This window comes from Labrus mixtus, chromosome 22 (genome assembly GCF_963584025.1).
Source record: "Labrus mixtus chromosome 22, fLabMix1.1, whole genome shotgun sequence".
NCBI lineage: Eukaryota > Metazoa > Chordata > Actinopteri > Labriformes > Labridae > Labrus > Labrus mixtus.
The window spans coordinates 5,865,013-5,883,514 of record NC_083633.1 but is presented as its reverse complement, the minus strand read 5'-3'; the positions used below and the strand labels follow the sequence as shown (position 1 = coordinate 5,883,514).

The following is an 18,502-nucleotide window of genomic DNA, read 5'->3' as shown; positions in this document are numbered from 1 at the left end:
GGATTTGTCAGCTGAATGTGGTTTATATCACGTGCAATGAGATATTTTGAATAGAAGTTTAAACAAATAAGCTTGGTAAGATTTTAGTTTTGGCAGTGTAGCTATTAGCTTCCGAGCCAATGACCACACAGGGAGTTGTGACCCAGCTGAGCTTTATTATGAGGAAAAATGTTTACTGACCACAGGCTATGTATAAAAAGTGGAGTGAGTTTCAAAAATGAAGCCAAAGCACATTTCACCCTTCAGCCAGCAGGTGGAGAATGAACCGGTTGCAAGAGTACGAATAATAGTAGTAGTGTGGAAACTTGTTACCAAGGCAACCTGTCAACCATGATGAAGATGTAGCAGTGCTTCCTTTGTGACTTAAGCCAAGTGAGAACATTTACACATCATTTGTGGGAATGCCCAGTTAGAAGTTTTTAGGTGCAAATTATTCATCCGAAACACTTGGTATTGTAATAATTAGTTTTTCTGAATTCATGCTTCTGAATGATGAGTCCGGGCAGAATGTCAAAGACTGCTGTGGTTATCAGAATGTACTACTGCTTGAAAGGTGTTGGCAGTGAGATGGAAGCACACTCTCTCTATTCATCAGCAGGTTAACTCCTCAATAAAGATTTTAACAATGGAGCTGCTATGAACCAGGCAGGGCAGGTATCAAAAAAAGATTGGAGGCTCTCAATCATAGGCTGGTATTTTTGAATGGTCGAAGCCTAAGTGACGTCCGCCATCTTTTACTGCAGGGGGCTTTGGGGTCCAATGGATATCTGTCCCCATGCTGAAAATGCTGTCTAAACCTAACTTTAGACAGGCTAAGAGCTGAAGCTGAGGCTGCTTTTTAGCCTCTTGACAAACCGATAAACCACGCCCACCTGTCAATCAGGTCAGCTAACGCTTAACCTTCATACAATCAAAACGGATGACTGAACAAAAAATGAACCCTCTGTACAGTGTGTGCCAATAAAGACATGAGCTAACCAGACCAATGTCATTTTTTGAACCAGGCTGTAAACATGTTTATTTCTGCCGTAAAAACCCCAGCTTTTTTGAATGGGGTGTGTATGTGAATTCCGATGCTTCTGCAGCCAGCCTCTAGTGGTCACTCGAGGAACTGCAGTTTTTTGCACTTCTGCATCTGCTTCACTTTTCAGCACCGGAGGTTGCCGCTTGCTCTGCATGCTTCTAGATCTATGATGTGATTAGATTGTTCATATCTTACCACTGTTGATTTTATTTCCTCTTTTGAACTACGTATCCATTCTCTCTCTTTTTTTTTTTTTGCCCTGACTTACTGTAAATATGTCTCTCACATTATACATTTTAGAGAAAGACCCATGGGGAAAGGGAGGGTTATTGTTTTTTGTTGATTTTAAATTGTTACTAATTTCACTTTTTAGAATTCCTTTAAAATAATTATATGTATTTTACAGTTCTTTTGTTATTTCTTAACCTTGCCTTGTTTATTATTCTATGACCTGCTGTCCTTGTAAAGCACTTTGTAACTTGTTTTTGAGTGCTCTATAAATAAAGATTGTTATTATTATTATTATTGGGTTTAAGAAAATTGTATATTTGCAGGTTTATGTTGTTATGTTGTTTCTACCTCTCTTATAGTCAAACTGGTGTAGATATATGCATTGCTACTGACTAAATGTACAAGATATTGAACGCTTGCGACCTTTGTGAAAAACGTTCATAAGTACAATCTGTTAAGGTTTACAACTTCCCCGTGCATTAGAGGGCATTAGTATTGCTTATATCTGGAGCAAAAAGAACCAACCACAGCGCCGGGGATGATAAAACTATTTGATCTGAACAAAACAATCAGTCACATCAGTTATGTCATCCTGCATGAGATAAAGACTGGGATTACTATTTCTTTAATCCTCTGAGTCTCTGTTTGGATTTTATCTGGTAATATTCTGACTTTGTTTTCAGTGGCCCCGTATGTCACATGCGCCTCGTGTGCCTCATGTTTACCCTCATTAGCTCCCTTTCTGTGTGTGTAACTTTAATTTGCACCGGGATGTCTCTGCTCTGCTCCTAAGCTCCATGAAGTGGACCCCTTAAGACGCCATAGGTCCGCGGATAAAGCCCCCAACAGAAGGCGCAGTAATTAATGCACATTAGAGGGCCCAATAATCTCTGCTTGTCTCTGTGAGGCTGTAATACCTTAGAGAAACACCCAATCAGCCGGCCGCTCTGTTACCCACAAGCCCCGGTGTGTGGTGCATTAGGCAAGTGTACACTATAAGCTGAGTTGTGGAGTTTCCTCTATACCCAGGCAGCCATTTGGAGGAGAGTTTAATCCTGGCAGAGCTAAGCCTCCACTGAGCTGAGGATTGTACTAGGCAGTCAGAGTGTTGCTGTTGTCTCTCCCTCACCTGCTGCTGACAGCAAGGCGGCATGGCCAACTGACTGACTTACAGGGAGCTCAAAGGGAAAACCAGGCCTTTGTGTATCTGCTCTTATTTGAAGTGAAATGGCTCTCCGCAGATCCCCCTCCGCCACCTGTGCAGGTGAGTGCCACAGTGACCCATAGGAAACCCAGCAGGATCCCTCCTTTGTGTGGCCTGTCCTACCTGTCCACCCTGTATCCTCACCCAACAAAAAAGGGACACACTAGACCGGACCACCGTAGAGTAAGCAGCCTATTGTCCCTTCCCTTTCCCCCCAGTGTTTGTGTGTGTGTGTTTGCGTATGTGTGTGTGTGTCAGCAGGCCGTGTGGGGGCCGCCGTCAACAAGCTTTACGGCAGGCGGGGGGTGTACGGTTGCATGTGAGGCTGTTATAGTTTAAAACGCTCACAGCCGTCTGTCCCAACGCAGTCCCCCTGATTCTGAAGTGGTTTTGTGAAGGAACTATTTGAATACGTTTGTGCCGGAGAATCATTTTTTTATAAACACAAGTTTATCTCAGACATGTGGCAGGACAGTAATCCGGGTTAGTTTACATGTCTGTTTGCTGCTCTGCTTCCCTGTAAGTGAGGTGAGGATGCCATAAGAGCTGAATTCAAATCATCCCTTTTTGGCTTTAGTGAAACTGCAGGATAGTGCTAAGCTAACATACTCATAAACCCTGAAAGGCAAAAGCCTAAAATGAAGAATCCCCTGCTGTTAGGAAACCGCTCGGAGCTCTGAGCGCTGACTTCAGAGGAAGGAACTTGTAGTGGGTGAACTTCTTATTTTGCTGCTGCAGGGGGAAAATCTTCAAAATGATGCAGGGAGGCGATATTGACGGAGTCAGGGGAGTTATCGAGCAGCTCTGGGGCGTCAGGATTTACTATCTGGGGCTTTTTTGTTGTTGTTCCAAAGTCATTATAATAACGTACCTTTAATGGGAGATGTTTGATTGATGGCTGATAATGATCATCCAGCTGTTGCAGACACTTCCTTCCTCTGACACCCACGACAGACTCCTACTTAGTTTGTTTATAGCACATCAGTGCAGTAAAATTAAAGACCCCCTCCAGACATGTTGGAAGAAAATAAAAAAATTCTCAGCTTAAATCTCCCCCCCCAAAAAAACTTCAATGACCTCATTAAAAATTCTTCTAATGTCATCCTCTCCTCATCATCTGCCTCATCATAAAATAAAACACAGAATCTATGAATATGCAGATATCTTTAATGTCAGAAGTTTGACTACTAGACAGAAAATCTCCCAGAAGTCAATTATTAGTTGATGTGCACTGCAGGCTTCCACAGCACAACAAACAAACCACTGCAAAAGGTGTTTGGACCACAAGTGACATTCAAATAAGATGTGATGACCCAAACATCCTGCATGTTATACTCGGATGTAGGTACCATGTACAGATTTTATGTACACAAACAAATGTTTTCAGAGAGCTTGATCTAAATCAGTGGTTCTCAACTGGTGGGTCGGGACCCAGTAGTGGGTCGCGGAGCCATTTTCAGTGGGCCGCGAATGTGTGCCTGGAAAAAAACTTCTGTCACATGTTTTTTTTCACAGACTGAGGTCCAAACTGCACAAATCTTCTGCGAATAAATCTGATTGGTCGAATAATATCAGAAATTTGGGTCACAATGTTTTCACAGAGGAAGGGGGTGGGTCCTGAGGCGAGATGAGTTGAGAACCACTGATCTAAATGACCAGCAGGGTAGGCCGTGCACTGCCTCAGGTGAGCACGGTTGCACTTCACAAATGTTTTGTTTACATGAACAAACTGTAAAAATGAACAGTTAGGTAGAGTCGGTCGGTTCTCATCCAGAAGGTCGGGGGTTCGATCCCCAGCTCCTGCAGCCACATGTCCCGTGTGTCCTCAGGCATGTGACGTATCCACAAGCTGCACCCGCTGCTTGGTTGGTGATGTATGAATGTGTATGAATGGGATTAGTTAATACTGATGGTCACTTTACAGAGCAGACTCTACCATCAGTGTGTGAATGTGGAGGTGTGACATGCGGTATGAAAGCTCTTTGAGTAGTCAGAAGTCTATAAGCGCTATATAAGCTCAAGTCCATTTACCATTGAAGGAAGAAACGATTTAAAAGTGATACTGTCCCATGAAAGTTCCAAATCTGTGACGTCAGCCTTACATTCACCTTGAAGTTCTCTCACACAATTTCCCATGCTTTGCTAGCAGTGAAAAACAATGTGCATTGTTTTTGTTAAGACTTGCCCCCACCCCCCCCGTTATAACTTCAGGCCCCCCCTTTGGGTCCTGCGCCCCACTTTTGGAATCACTGCCCGAAGGTGTAACTAACTTTTTGGATACTTCTTCTTCCTCGAGCAGAAGTTTCATAAATGCTGTATTGTGTGGAGACAAGATAATCATTCTCATTCTCTGTTGATCCAATTATTATTGTTTTCTCTCCAGACATTTGTGAATTCAAAACAGAAAAGGCGTGGACGTACATCAGGATGAAATTCCCTTAGCTTCATTAATGCTTGTGATTGGTGCATCCGCTCAGTGTTTTCAGTATTGTCAGGGCACATTTTTTGATGTTACAAGAAAAAATATGTTGCTAATAATCTGGCACTAAACGGTGTTCTTGTCTGACTACATTGCCGTTCACCTTTATGATGCGAGGCTTGCAAAGTTAGGTACCCAGAGAATTACCCAATGTAATTGGCAGAGAAGAGGTGGTTCAGTTGAGTTCAGAACCAATCAAAAACCCAAATTTGAGTGCAGACTGCACAGGGATGAGTTCGTACAATACCTGTGATATTTTTGCAATCAAATTAGCAGCTGCTTGTATTCTAGGTACAAGCTTATTTCCAAAAAATGGGTGCCATCTTTTTAGTCACCAAACATTTGAATGAAAACTGTTACATAGATTTTCTTAGGAAATGTTGTTTTAAGGGCCTTTTTGCCTTTTCTCATAGAACAGCTTAAGGGAGAAAGGATATATGGGAGGAGAGAGAGGTACAGACCTGCAGCTGAGGGGAGGACTGTGGACTCTGTCTATGATGTGTCTGCTATACCAGCGCCCCTAAATAACGTCTACTTAAACTGATAACAATTCCTACATAAATCAATTAAAAGTAAGAATTCACCGAGCACTGGCATAGAAAGCACAAGTATTTTAGTTTAATCAGGATGCTAATAACATAAAAGCAGTTGAGACGGGGCATTCAATCTATTCAACCAGTGACAACATGTGCTAAAAGCATCCGTCTTTATGCTGCTGTCCATTAACTGTTCTCTTACAGATGCCCTTTGTCTGTGCAATTAGAAATAACTGTGAATAAACAGAGAGCACAGTGGACATTTCTAAAGGCTCTGTCTGATATAAGTTAAAGTGTAGAGAAAACAAGGGGAACTTTTTTCATGTTCTGCACAAAAAAAACAAAAAACTAAGTTGACATCAAATTGAAGATAATTTATCTCCAAGCAGACGAGGAGGACAACAAAAAGGTTCTCACACTTTACCACAGTTAACCTTCACTTTAGCATTTGGACAGATACTACTTGTAGAGTGCCTGTGGATGCACAGACATGGAGCTGCTCTCCCTCTTCTTTAGATTACATGATGGGAGTTACAGAGAAAAAAAAGAGGCATTTTGGTAAATCATTTTCATGCTGTATGTTCAAATCCTTCAAAATCCAGAAAACATTCCACCGAGCATCATGTTGGCTTCCTGTGGTGCCCCGCTTTATATTTGTACAAGAGGGATTTTCTCATTCATTTCCCCTCCTACCAGATTTAAACTGGCGACCTTCCAGTTCCAGGCCTGCCTCTCTAACCTCCAGGCTACGGCGCTGCTGTCAAGTGAGCTGGAAGGAACAGAAACACAACTGTTGCCATAAAAATCTCTCTGCTTGTAGGTCAAACAAAAATGCTTTAACGGATAAATTACAGAAACATATCCATCCTCTTGACCTGGCTGACAGATCTCATGGTCCTGCGGTATGTTTGAGTGTGTTTGAAGTACAACTGTGTGTGGATGAAAGAGGGAGAGGTAGAATGAAATAAAGCGAGAGAGAGAGAGAGAGAGAGAGAGAGCTGTCCATGGTGCTGAAACGAGAGCACAGCACGTGGCCTCTGCGTTACTATGACTACAGCTGTCTGTATCCCTAAAATAACCATACACACACATAGTAAAAAAGTCAATCCTGACAACACTGCAGTCAGATTTACATGTTTTTTTTGGGTCATAATTGCATTTGTACACTTCAAAAAAACAACATAAAAAATACTGGCAGAGCAAAAAGTAATCTGCTGGTGTCTTTTTTATTCCCTTAGTTGTGTACTGAAAAGCTCTGACACCGTTTACAACGTGTTACGTCTTGAGCTTCTTGTCTCCTTTCATTTTATTGTGTTGCTCTTTGTGCTTTCAGACCGATTGTCGACAAGTTGGCTCCACGTAGGCTTTTCCTTTGTAAAGTGCCTGGAGACGGGGATTCTGATTGACTGACACACAAATCAATTTGCGCAGTGTGAAACAAAGCTTCACCAATAACAACAAGTGAAGTGTGAAAATGTTGATACTGAAAAAAACAAGAAATGGTCAGACTCCACCAAAAATATCCTATGATTAATAAGAACCCTTCAACATCAAATGTTCATGCTACCTGGAGTTACGCGCGCACAATTGTTCCATTGGAGCTAAAAATACAGGACTGCAGCTAAATGTGAGCAGCACTTGGAATCCAAGAAAAACTTTCCCCAAGGGGACAATAAAGTGAATCGTGTCGTATAGTAAATACTCTGACAGAGTTTTTGCAAAACTCTGTCAGAGTATTTGAAGATTAGAGGATCACTCCTTTTCACTTCCTTGCCCAGTGTTAGATGACAGGAAGTTAGCTTAGCCTATAGCCTACATTTAGAAACAAGGGGAAAGAGAAGGCCGGCTCTCACAGAGGGTAAACTAATCAATGACAAATCTCTCAAACTCACCAATTGATACGCTTCTTCTTGGTTATTCAATTTGCACAAAACTAAAATATACATACACAACATGCTAACAGGGTTCAAGGTTTATACAGGTACTCATTGATACCTACTGTGAAAAGGTACATTTGATGGGATGGGAGATTAAAAAAAAGCATTGGTGTTGTAGGCATTGTGGTTACTTTTGCATAAGAGAGAGTCATAAAAGCTGTTTGCTTTCACCCACTACAGTTTGTACAGAGAAGAAATGAACCATTCAGACCAAAACAGCTTTTTTTTAACCAGGCTGTGAACATGTTTATTTCTGCTGTGAGAATGGCATTCTAACATGGGTGACAATGGGACTCAAAGGGTTTTTGAAGCCAGCCTCTAGTGGACACTTGAGGAACTGCAGTCCTTTGCACTTCCACATTGGCTTCATGTTTCATCGTTTGAGGATGCTGCTTGTTCTCCAGTCTTCCCTGATCTCCTCCTGCAGGTCATTCCACAACTTAGGGGCTCGTACAGTAAAAGGCTTGGTCACCTTTAGTTTTTAGGTTAGATCGAGGATTAGTAAGAAATGACATAACGGAGGATCTCAGGTTACATTGGGGCTCTTAGGGGGTCAGGAGGTCAGCGATTTAATCTGGTGCTAACCCTCTCCAAGCTTTAAAAGTGATCACTGGTGTTTTCAAATCAATAGTTTGACATTTTGAAGTTAAAAGAAGCAGGTACTGTGGGGCAGAGACATTTACTTTTATCTCAGAGATAAGTTTCTCCTGATTACTTTTTCTCCCAGAGCCTGAAGTTGACTTAAATCTTATTTTAAATTAATTTAATTTAATTTAATTTAAATTAACCGACAGCCGGTCAATCTCACCAAAATGTGTGAAAACAAAAGGTTTGTTGTCATGCTGTTGCCTCTGTTACTTAATGGTGGACAATCCATATATTTGTATGTACATTTTATGAAAATGTTGAGAACCTGAATGTGAAGCAGGCTTGATTAGTGTGTTGACTTTGCCTGATAGAAAGGAAAGAGCTGCAACAGAGGTGAAAAAACACCTGGATCAATACAGCTGAATCTTCCAAGGAGCTCTACTATCACCGTGTGTCGGTTTTGTTTTTGGTCCTTGGTGGGAAATGTTTACCCAGGGTGAACCAACCCATCGCCTCTGGATGTATATGCTACCATTTCACCACCTCAATGTCAAAAATATTGAGTTTGTGCAGCCAATATATCAACTAATTCCTTCATACATTCAAAATCTTAGAACAAAATCAATACAGATTTGGGAATATGACAGCTGAGATGGTGACAAAAGATGGTTAGTGAAAGTTTGCATTTCACTTAATTTCCAAAATGAATGTCTTCCAGAATCATGGACCAATGGTGCAAGCTTCATGCGGGTGGCTACAGCCCTCAGCGAGTCCTCCTCCATCCACAGCGACGCCCTCTTCCATCTGACCAGGGATGTGTCCGGGATGGGACTGGACCCCATGTCCTACACACCTTTTAAAGAAGAACCCTGGGCGGAGGAATGTGAAAGTTTACTACAGGTGATTAAAGAAACCAATAGAGCGTGTGTGTGTGAGTATAAATCAACACGTTAATGGACGTTCCTCTTCTTTTGGGAATCAGCTGGAGGATACAACTTCTACACTCAGGGTGCCTGCTCAGACACAGCAGGAGCAACTCTTAAAAATCAGCAAATACTGTAATATTTCCTGCATGGGAAACTTATTTCATAGCATTGCATCATTTTATGAGTGAGCATAAAAAAAGTCTCATTAAAATGACTTTAGCTATTACAACCTCTGATAATGAAGAGAGCTGTTTTTTTTCACTTGGTGATGGAGGAAGTTGTTCTCCAAAGTTTGTTTTTTAAGATGTTTCTTCTTGTAGCAATTTAAAACTACATTTTTTGGTATTTGATGAATTTTCCTAACCTCAATCTGACTCTGTAAAAGGAGGAACACATTTCTTCAAGGTTGATGTTAGTTCAGGGAAAAGACTTCAGGTGAGGCTGGTATTAGAAATAGGTTAATGGTGACACTGGTGGTTAGCCTTGGGCATTTAAAAAGACATGTGTGTAACATTAAAACAAAGATTCTTATAGTGCATATCCGCCTGGGACCAAAGCTATGCCTTAAATTTATACGAAGCTACTCCTGTTATTAAGGTGTAGTTATAGGAAAACACAGGTCTCTCTCCAAGTTACATCAGAGAGATTTCTTAGTAACCAAGGCTGCTTGCTCTTTCTGCACTGTAAAAGATCACTTGAAGCTGCCATAAAAAAAGAGTGACTCAAATTTTTATACAAAAAAAAAAAAAGGAAACTCCCAGGAGAGGTGAAATACTTTCATATTTAATTGCATATCCACTTCTGGAGAAAGGGTTTATTCTTTCATCTGAGAATCAGTTGAAAAAAAGGCAAAACTTCCAACAACAGTCAGAAGCACAAAGTAGGCTAAACCATTTGAAGTTTCACCAATCTGGCAGAAATTGGTGGATTTATTTAACCACAAGGGGGGTATTTTTAGACTCCACATCAAACCAAATAACAGATTGAGGATGGAAGATTTTTTTTTTGATTTGATTTTTTTTTTTTACAGTGTGGCACACTCTGTGCCAAAAGCGCCGGCGGTGCGCAGGCAGCCTCCAGATCTCACAGTTAGATAGATGGGTATCACCAGCATGTGATCAGGCTACTCAGTCTCTCTGCGCAGCCTCTTCAATTTTACAGATCTCTCTTCATCTAAACTATGAAACCTGGTGCGGACGAGCCGTCGCTCCTCTTGGACTTTGGACTACCAGGGTTTACCTCGGGCGTATAGTGTTTTGATGATGGAGGTGAAGGAGGTGAATGTGAATCGGGCTGTTTCTATCTTCAAACTTTCACTCTCTCTCTTCCTCTACTTCTCCTTTTCACTGTAAAGCGCAACAGCATGCAGATCCCTCCGAGTGACGACAAGATCCCAGTAAGTAGCCTGTAACGTTTCCACCAGACGCCACTATGTTGCTTCTCTCGTTTTTATGTCGAGATTAGATTATTAGTATGTTACGTTGTATTTACTACGCATAACAATAGTTTTCGTTGTCATTTACATTTTACGACATTGTTGCAAACTCCGCGATGATGTGAACTGCAATCTCTGGATTTATCCCTTATATTAGTGACTGAAGATCAGGGCATCAAAGGACAAGCATGAGATACACTGTGTACCCCTTCTCTCTTAACCAGATTAGCCTACACATTAATATAATAATTGAGTACTTTAGTAACAGGAAGTCAGCTTTATAATGGTGTTAGCAAAGTGAAGTTCTGTGAAGAAGATAAAGATAATAAACCAAATGGGACTCTATCCAGTAATTTCTTTGCAAAAATCATTGAAGAAAAAAACACCTGAGGTAAAGTTTGAGGAGTTTTAGAGTATCATCCAGTGTCCCGTGGATGTATGTCTCAGTGGGGGAAAACTTAAAGAAATATAATACTGTAGGCCTACTATTAAACCTGATGTAAGACTTCTAGCTATAAGTTCCCAGGTGCCACTTACAGTTCAACAGATAGTTGGTACAAAGAATAAAAATTCCCCAATCCCTCTCATAATCTCAAGGGCTTTTCATTGAAGTGTTCAATGTCACAGAAATTGGTCTCTAGTCTATTGTCAACGCTTTGTTTGACATTTTGAGGGCATTTCAGGGCATGACCGTCCTGCTGAGAATTTATACATTCGGATGAAAAGGCAGAAAATTGCTTGAATAAAGTGCACAGTGTAGCAGATATTACAGGACTTTGGCCTCTGTCCATGAAGAAAATGTAATAAAGGCTGAAATCGTTCCAGCCGACAGCTGCTAGGGAAACATCAGTCAAACACAAAGTACCACAAGGTGAAAAGAAAAGGTCCAATCAGTCTAATTAAGTGAAAACACCTGTGCACGACGGCTGTGGATGGGATGAGTTTAAAATAAATAAATAGCATATTTAAGCTTATCTTGCATTTGAATTCAACAGAAAAGTGTACATATTTCAAAAAAGATTTAGAGCCTTAACTTCACAGCTTTTGAGAGCGGGACCAGCGAGTGAGTGTCTTAACATTTTGTAAAGCTTCTGAAGAAATCATTAATTAAAAAATAGATGAAGAAATAACAGTTGAACAGATTAAGTTTGCATTCTTTGTGAGATAGAGCAGAGTTACGTTAATGTTAGGCTAACTGTGGCTAGTTGTTAATGGTACAATTACAATTACAAACAATGTTTAACAGAAACAAAGTAGGCCGACAGAATCCTTCTCCAACAGTTTAATGGTGGTTTTGGGTGATGTAAGTTTACAGAGCTTAAAGTTGCTTGAGGTCCATGACGTAGCCTACATGCCATGCTGTAAGAATACAGCAACATCTTTGCTAGCTAGGTTAGCTAAAGTAGCTTGGTGATATTTAAACAACAAAATAACATCAAGTGACAATGTCAACAAAAAAATCACGTTATTTGAAACATACCAGTATTTCTAAAGTAAGACTAAATCCACTGCTTCACCATTTATTGTATTTTAGCAAAGTGTAACCAGTTGCAGACACATTTAGTGAAACATTAAGCTAGCAGTGCCTGCTTTGTGTGAAACTAGATGCAAAAATCTTTACTGTGTTTATTTATCAGTTAACTTTATCTAGTTTATGCTGCCTAACTTATTCTGTCAATTAAATGGTAGCGTAAGTAATAATAGCTATCAAGCCCAGCCTAGCTAGCCTCACTATATCACAAGCTTTCCAACATAAAAGTGTCATATTAATGTTTGCCCGCTTTAATGGCTATTTTGAGCCAAAATGAGAGAAGCAAATTAATTTAAACACTTGTGACAGCAGACAACAACACTTAAACTTTCAGTCGACACTAAAATAAGGACAAAAAGCTAGCTAGCGTAGCTCACATAGTTTATTCTATGATGAATGCATCTTTTTGATGTAAGCCTATTTAAGTGAAGTCCCAGACGACTGGTCAATAATGCTGCTCTAACACAGACACAGTTTGGCTTTAGTCATTGAGTGTGTTACGTGCTCTTTAGTTTTCTGGTTTTGATGTTTTCACAAATGCATGGAAACTAAGAAACTTGTTTTTTTATATTGTTATACGTTAGATTTCTAACAATCTCAGCCACTTAACTCCTTTAAAGAATGATCCGAAACGTGGATAGGTGTTTACTTGCCACAGTGTTATTGTTTTATCAACGTATTCCAGGTTTTATATCCAGATTTAAAACCATTGCTTGTATAAAACATTAATGTAGTCTCAGTGACGTCACCCATTGGTTTCTGAGGAGGTGTTTTGAAGCCGAAAGATGGCGGTTGCCATATTGGAAATGCCGTCTCAAATTTACTTTCAGTTAACCTAGCTACAGGCAAAGAGCCTCAACACGGTGGCCTGTCAGTCGGATCAGCAAATACAGGTTTTTTTTACGTCGTTGTACGTTGACGTTCCTGTTGCTTAAAACAAGGAAAATGGGTTATTCAGGTTTCTGGGACAAGGTTATTGACATACACACATATATCAATCAATCAATCAACCAATTGTTTGTATGGGGCCAATTTAATAACAAATGTTATCTGAAGACACTTTGCAAAAGAGCAGGTAAAATACCTTACCCTTTGTTAAATTATACATGGCCTGTATACAGGATTAGTGCCAATGTAAACATATACAATGTGAGTACTTAAAACAAGTACATTCGGTATAAATAACTCCCATTTTGTGAATAGAGTAAAGACATATTGAATACTAGGCAATAGAATAGAATCAAATGCTGATATGAAGAAACCTGCTCACAGGAAGTTGAAAAAAAAATTCCCACCATGCCCACAGCCTATAGAGCTTTCCCTCTTGTGCCCTCCATGTTTAGTCTCCCTCTCTACTTTCCCTCTGTCTAAATAAAGACTGAATCTGCCAAAGGTGAGCTGACTGCCCACTCTGCTGCTGAAGGTTCTCACTTCAGTGTTTTTGAGAACCTGCCAAAAGCCACTTCTGTTTGCGTGTGCTGACAGTGCAGTAGATGTTTAAGTTCATTCAAACGGTTATTACATAAGTCCCCTGCTGCTTTAGAGATGTGTGTATGCTGCCCTTAAACAGTTTGGATTTGGTAAACTGTTAGTGATACCTTACTTATTGTGTTTTTTTATTTAATGAGTGGATGATGTAGGTGAGTGGTTTTTATGTTTCTCAGTTCAACGGTTATTTATTTAAAATGTCATCACCAATGTCTGTGCTCCCTACAGGTCAGGGATTCAACCATAAGCCAAGAGGGCAGCAAGGAAGGCCTTTGCTTTTCCGATGGCCGACGGAAAGTTGACTACGTTCTGGTCTGCCATCCGCGAAGACACAGCTCTGTACGATCTCCTCCCGGCACATCGATTTCACTGGACAGGTTATCCATCGTTTCCAATGGCAACTTTCCCCCTGCGGTTGACCCAGACGCAGCAGCAGAAAGAGGAGGCGGCATACCGGCAGGGGAGGCTGCAAATGTTGGCGAGGTGTGCATGGAGCTCGGAGATGAAGGATTGAATGAGCCGACAGAGCCTGCTGACCATGAGATGCGTCTGATCAGACAGGAATTTGAGGCCAACCTGCTGGAGGCCGGACTGGAGATAGAGAGGGACAAAGAGGTGAGTGTGCATGTAATGTAATGCGTTTCTCTCAGAAGAGACAAGTGAATAAAGAAAATTATTTATTACAATGGATGACATGGAAATGTGACATGACAGAAAGACTTTGGTGCTTGGACTCTATGGGGGTGGTTGATGTGTTTGAAGAATGTTAATTCTGAGCGTCAACAGAATAAATCCCCCCCATGGAGTCCAGACTCTTGTGGTGGTGAAGTTGACGACTTGTTGAGGCCGGATGGGTGAAGAATTGATGGATGATGATTCTGTGAAGACGGGCGGTGATGGGGAGGTGGAGGGGCGTACAAAACATTGGCATGAAGGAGGCAGAGAAAGAATCATATTTGAAAGGGGAGCAGAAGCACGATAGGCTGACAATGAGGGAGGAACGCCAAGCAATAGATGAGTATTGCTGACAAGACAGCTGATTACCCAATGACAGCTTGAGAATGACAGTAAGAGGGATGAATGACAGATGGACCCAACAAGGCAAATATATAGTCTTCCTGACTTACAAACTTTTGCTATAGCTTCATTTAAACCTTAGATCACTACATACAGGCATATCTTACTTTCTGATATTTGTGGTAAAGCAAGGTGAGATAGATTCTGACAACATAGATCAACATTAAAATTGTGTCATTGTTACCTGCCAACACTATTCTTTGACTTTATTGTATGTCTCCTCGCAACCTGTTTTTTTGTGATTGCTGGGCAATGAAATTCCGCGTTGGTTCACTGCCCTCGCTCTGTAAACGGGCTAAAAACATAAAGGCTCTTCTGAAACACACAGTCAAGATTCAAGCACATTAGCAACATGTAATGCATATAAACTGCACTCCAACCTCAGCCTCTGCCAGCTACTCTTGCTTCTTAATACCCTGCTGTCAAAGTCATTTCCAGTCAATGCACATTGATGAAGTTCCCACGCAATGAACACTACATTTTCCTGGTTTTAAGCCAGTGTTCTTGTGTTAAATTTTCATTTATCTGCCAAATTTACTCATTTAAATTTAAATTTAAAAAAAAAACATATTTTTTCTTCCAGTCAAATGTTTCAAATGTCTGATGACTCATCCTTCACACGGGGGCGTTTACTACGTTTTTGACCAAAGCTAACGATCCAATCAAATTCATCCCAATGTTATGTCCTGCCTTCTGTCTTGTGATTGGTTTTTTTCCCGTTTCAGTTGGAAATACGTCACGACAAAGCAGTTAGATACTCTTGAAGTTCTATTTAACGGGGACTCTAAGGGGGCGGAGCATCTAAAAGAGCACTGAGATGAGGGGTATATTTGTTAGGCTGTTTTTATCGTCTTATCTCAGTTTTAAACTAGTATTAAATAAAGTAGTCAATGACAAAAATATGACCCATATTGTGGGCGCTGGTGCCCTAGTGGTTAGTGCACACGCCCCATGTAAATAGGCCATAGTCCACTCTCTCTCTCTCCCCTATTTCTAACTCTATCCACTGTTCTATGTCAAAGCAAAGGCATAAAAAGCCCAAAGATAAACGTTTAAAAGATTAGATCCATTTTAAGATTCAAATAAGTTAAACGAGCAATTATAAAGCAAAAAGAAATGAAGGGATATCTTGAAGCATTTGACCTGGGTCTAACAGTTAACTGACTATGACTCTTTTTTTAGATATTTAGGGCTGACATAAAAAAGCTTCGACATTTTGTCACAAACGCTGAAATCAAGATTTTTTTACACTCGTTCTTACCATATTCACATTTCTTTAAGCTCTGTTTTTTGGTCTATATAACGGGTAATGGTGCTTTAGCTTTCTAAAAAGTGTGCTTGGCTGTTTGTAACTGTGTTTGCTTTCTGTTTTGTCTTATTCCGTGTAGCACACAGTAGGTTTATTATTTGTAGGTTTATTAACTGCAGAAAGCGGCTGTGTGCTGCTGCTGGACACAATGCTGATAAGATTGTTGAGTAAAGTTGAAGACTTTTAAAATGAGCTGAAGCCTAAATGCTCTGTAGACAAGAGGGGAACGGCAGAGTCCAGGCATAGTTCTCTTTGGTCCCTCTGAGATACAGTTTTCACAACACTTGTTTTTCTTATTATTACATGATAAAAATAAAATGAATTAGTGGAGCTTTAACTTTTCCGTCTAGTCGGCTTTTGTCAAAATGCAAAAAAAACCAAACATTTACTGCACCATTGATAGCTGAAGATGCGGAGCCGTTTGTTCTTTTGAAAAAGGATGATCCTTAAACTGGGATGACTCTTCTAATGGTTGTGTTATCGTTTTGATCCAAAAGAAGATGTGAGCATTTTAGTTTCAGCCCTTCTACAACAGAATGTGGTTTGTTACAACAACATGGTACCGTTTTACAGAGTTTACAGCATTTTTCTGATACATCTCGACAGAGAATCTGATGTAACTCCATCTTGAGCTATTTAAGGTGAGCGCCTACATAGGAACCTGGCACAGATTATAGAAGAAAGACGTGGGTGAGACTCGATGTGTTGCTAAGGGTATAGGTGACTTTCACACTAGCAAGAGCCAAGTGTCATGAGGAGGTTTCTTTTTCTTCTTTCCTTTTATGGTTTATGTACCCGCTTGTTCTCTATGTTTCATTCATCTTTCTGCTGTTGGACAAAATACCAGAAAAAGTGATGCAGTGCCAATGTACAGATGATCAGGGTTAGGGAAAACAATGCAGGCACGATAAATATGTCAATCTGTGCCTACAGTGCTATTCACAAAATATATCAGACTGCTGTGTATACCAATCAAATCCGATGTACAAGTAGGCCTACTCAGTTCAAACATTGTACCATAATGTTTTTCTCAAACACAAAAGTGAAATAACCTGATAAAATGCATGATCGATATAAAAGAAAGGCTCATGTAAAAACATTTCTGCACCTTGCTGCATCGTACGTGTTTGCAATTTGTACAAATAACTATGGCTGTGCAACCGCAATGATCTGGCAATATGCTAAATATTTAATTCAGGGACAGGGGTGTGTCCAGACTTTCTGAACTGGGGTGGCCCATCTTGGGCGCTGACTTATGCAGGGGTGGTATGACGTTTGTGGGCAAACACACAAATTATTATACATTTTATTTACCCTCTCTATCCCTAACAAAGATCTTCGAAGCTTGATTCTTTAGTTTAGGAATTCAAATTTTTTTTTTAATTATTGCAAATTTCATGCAAACTCATGTACACTGTCTAATTTGCAAAAAATACATTTATTGGCAAGTAAGTCCATTTCAAGGCAGACAAGTTTTTTTTCTTGTTAATTTTTATTGAAAGAGCAAAGTAGTTGACTGATGACCAGTCCAGGGTGTAACCCCGCCTCTCGCCCAGTGACAGCTGGGAACCGGAAAGGCAGTATAGATAATGATTGGATGGAAGGAGAGCAAAGAATTTATGGCCACCCATCTGGTCACACCTCTGTTCAGGGGTAACAATTCATCCCATTTTTATGTAAAAAATACTACTAATACTATATCAATCCATTTTTATTTACATAAAATCACAACAAAATGACAAGCTATAACAAACAGCAGTTCTTATCTTTACTCTTTTTCATATTTTTACCCAACACAAGTCCACAATGAGCAAGCAAAGAAATCCACATCATGAACAGATAGACATCTTTCAGCAGAGCACATATATTATAGTGTGTACAAGGTTTTAGCATCCTGCTGCAAACTTAAAGGGGACTAACTCTCCCTTGATTGCATTTTTAAGCAGCTACCTCACATCTCCCAATATTTAAAATCTTTTTGTAAAAGTTATTTGTGAGTAAGTGTCACTCCACCCATCTGCATTAGAGGTTTCCTCATTCTCTGGCCTGCTGGGCAGAGCCTCGATACATTTATGAATGTAAATATAACAAATTACAAATACAATTTTATATGAATAGAAAAGGCAAAAGTTCACAAAAAGACAAACCTTTGACATCAATAATAACACACTGTGACCAAAAGATGGAAAGCTCTCGCTGAGTGGCACATTTCTGTGTCAGAAACGTCTTGTATCCAGGGCAACACACTGAAAGCGTAACTTGGACCAAGCTGCACCAAACCTGCAAAACCTGAGCAACAGAAAAGAAAAATCAAGTCTGATGAGTCATACAGTCTTGTTGCTTCTTCCAGAGACACTTGCCAGAAGACAAAAAAAATCTTAAACCCACAACATGTTGACTGCCAATAGTGCAGATTTATATTGATCCTCTATGGAAAAAGTAAATACTGGTGACGGTTCTGCACAGTCCAATATAACAAACATGTAGGCCTACATGACCACAAGGGACAAAGAACTCAAACCAGGACATTTGTACATAAATTAAATATATATTAGAGAAATCCTTCCTGCATATTATCCCATATGCTCTTTTGTAAAGGCACGGTACGGATGGCCAGTGTGACCGCGCCCTAAGACTCTAACTAGACTCTTCCTCTCTGGGGCAACTCAATTCGATCTGCAGAGTCCATTTGCACCTTTAAGAAAAAACTAAAGACCCAGCTCTTTTATTTAACACT

General features: G+C 40.2%; 1 protein-coding gene across 2 annotated transcripts in view; it reads left to right on the top strand.

Annotated features, from left to right (window-relative positions):
* Positions 1–2,306: 2,306 nt before the first annotated feature.
* ano2b (anoctamin 2b) overlaps positions 2,307–18,502 on the top strand; it is an 88,248-nt gene continuing 72,052 nt past the window's right edge. The window contains exons 1-4 of one of the 2 annotated variants that reach the window (XM_061030144.1): positions 2,307–2,519; positions 8,718–8,899; positions 10,280–10,321; positions 13,608–13,994. In XM_061030144.1, the coding sequence (XP_060886127.1) occupies positions 2,483–2,519; positions 8,718–8,899; positions 10,280–10,321; positions 13,608–13,994 (648 nt within the window). In that variant the 5' untranslated portion in view covers positions 2,307–2,482. The remainder of the gene's footprint in view (positions 2,520–8,717; positions 8,900–10,279; positions 10,322–13,607; positions 13,995–18,502) is intronic. The other variant, XM_061030145.1, reaches the window with a different exon arrangement.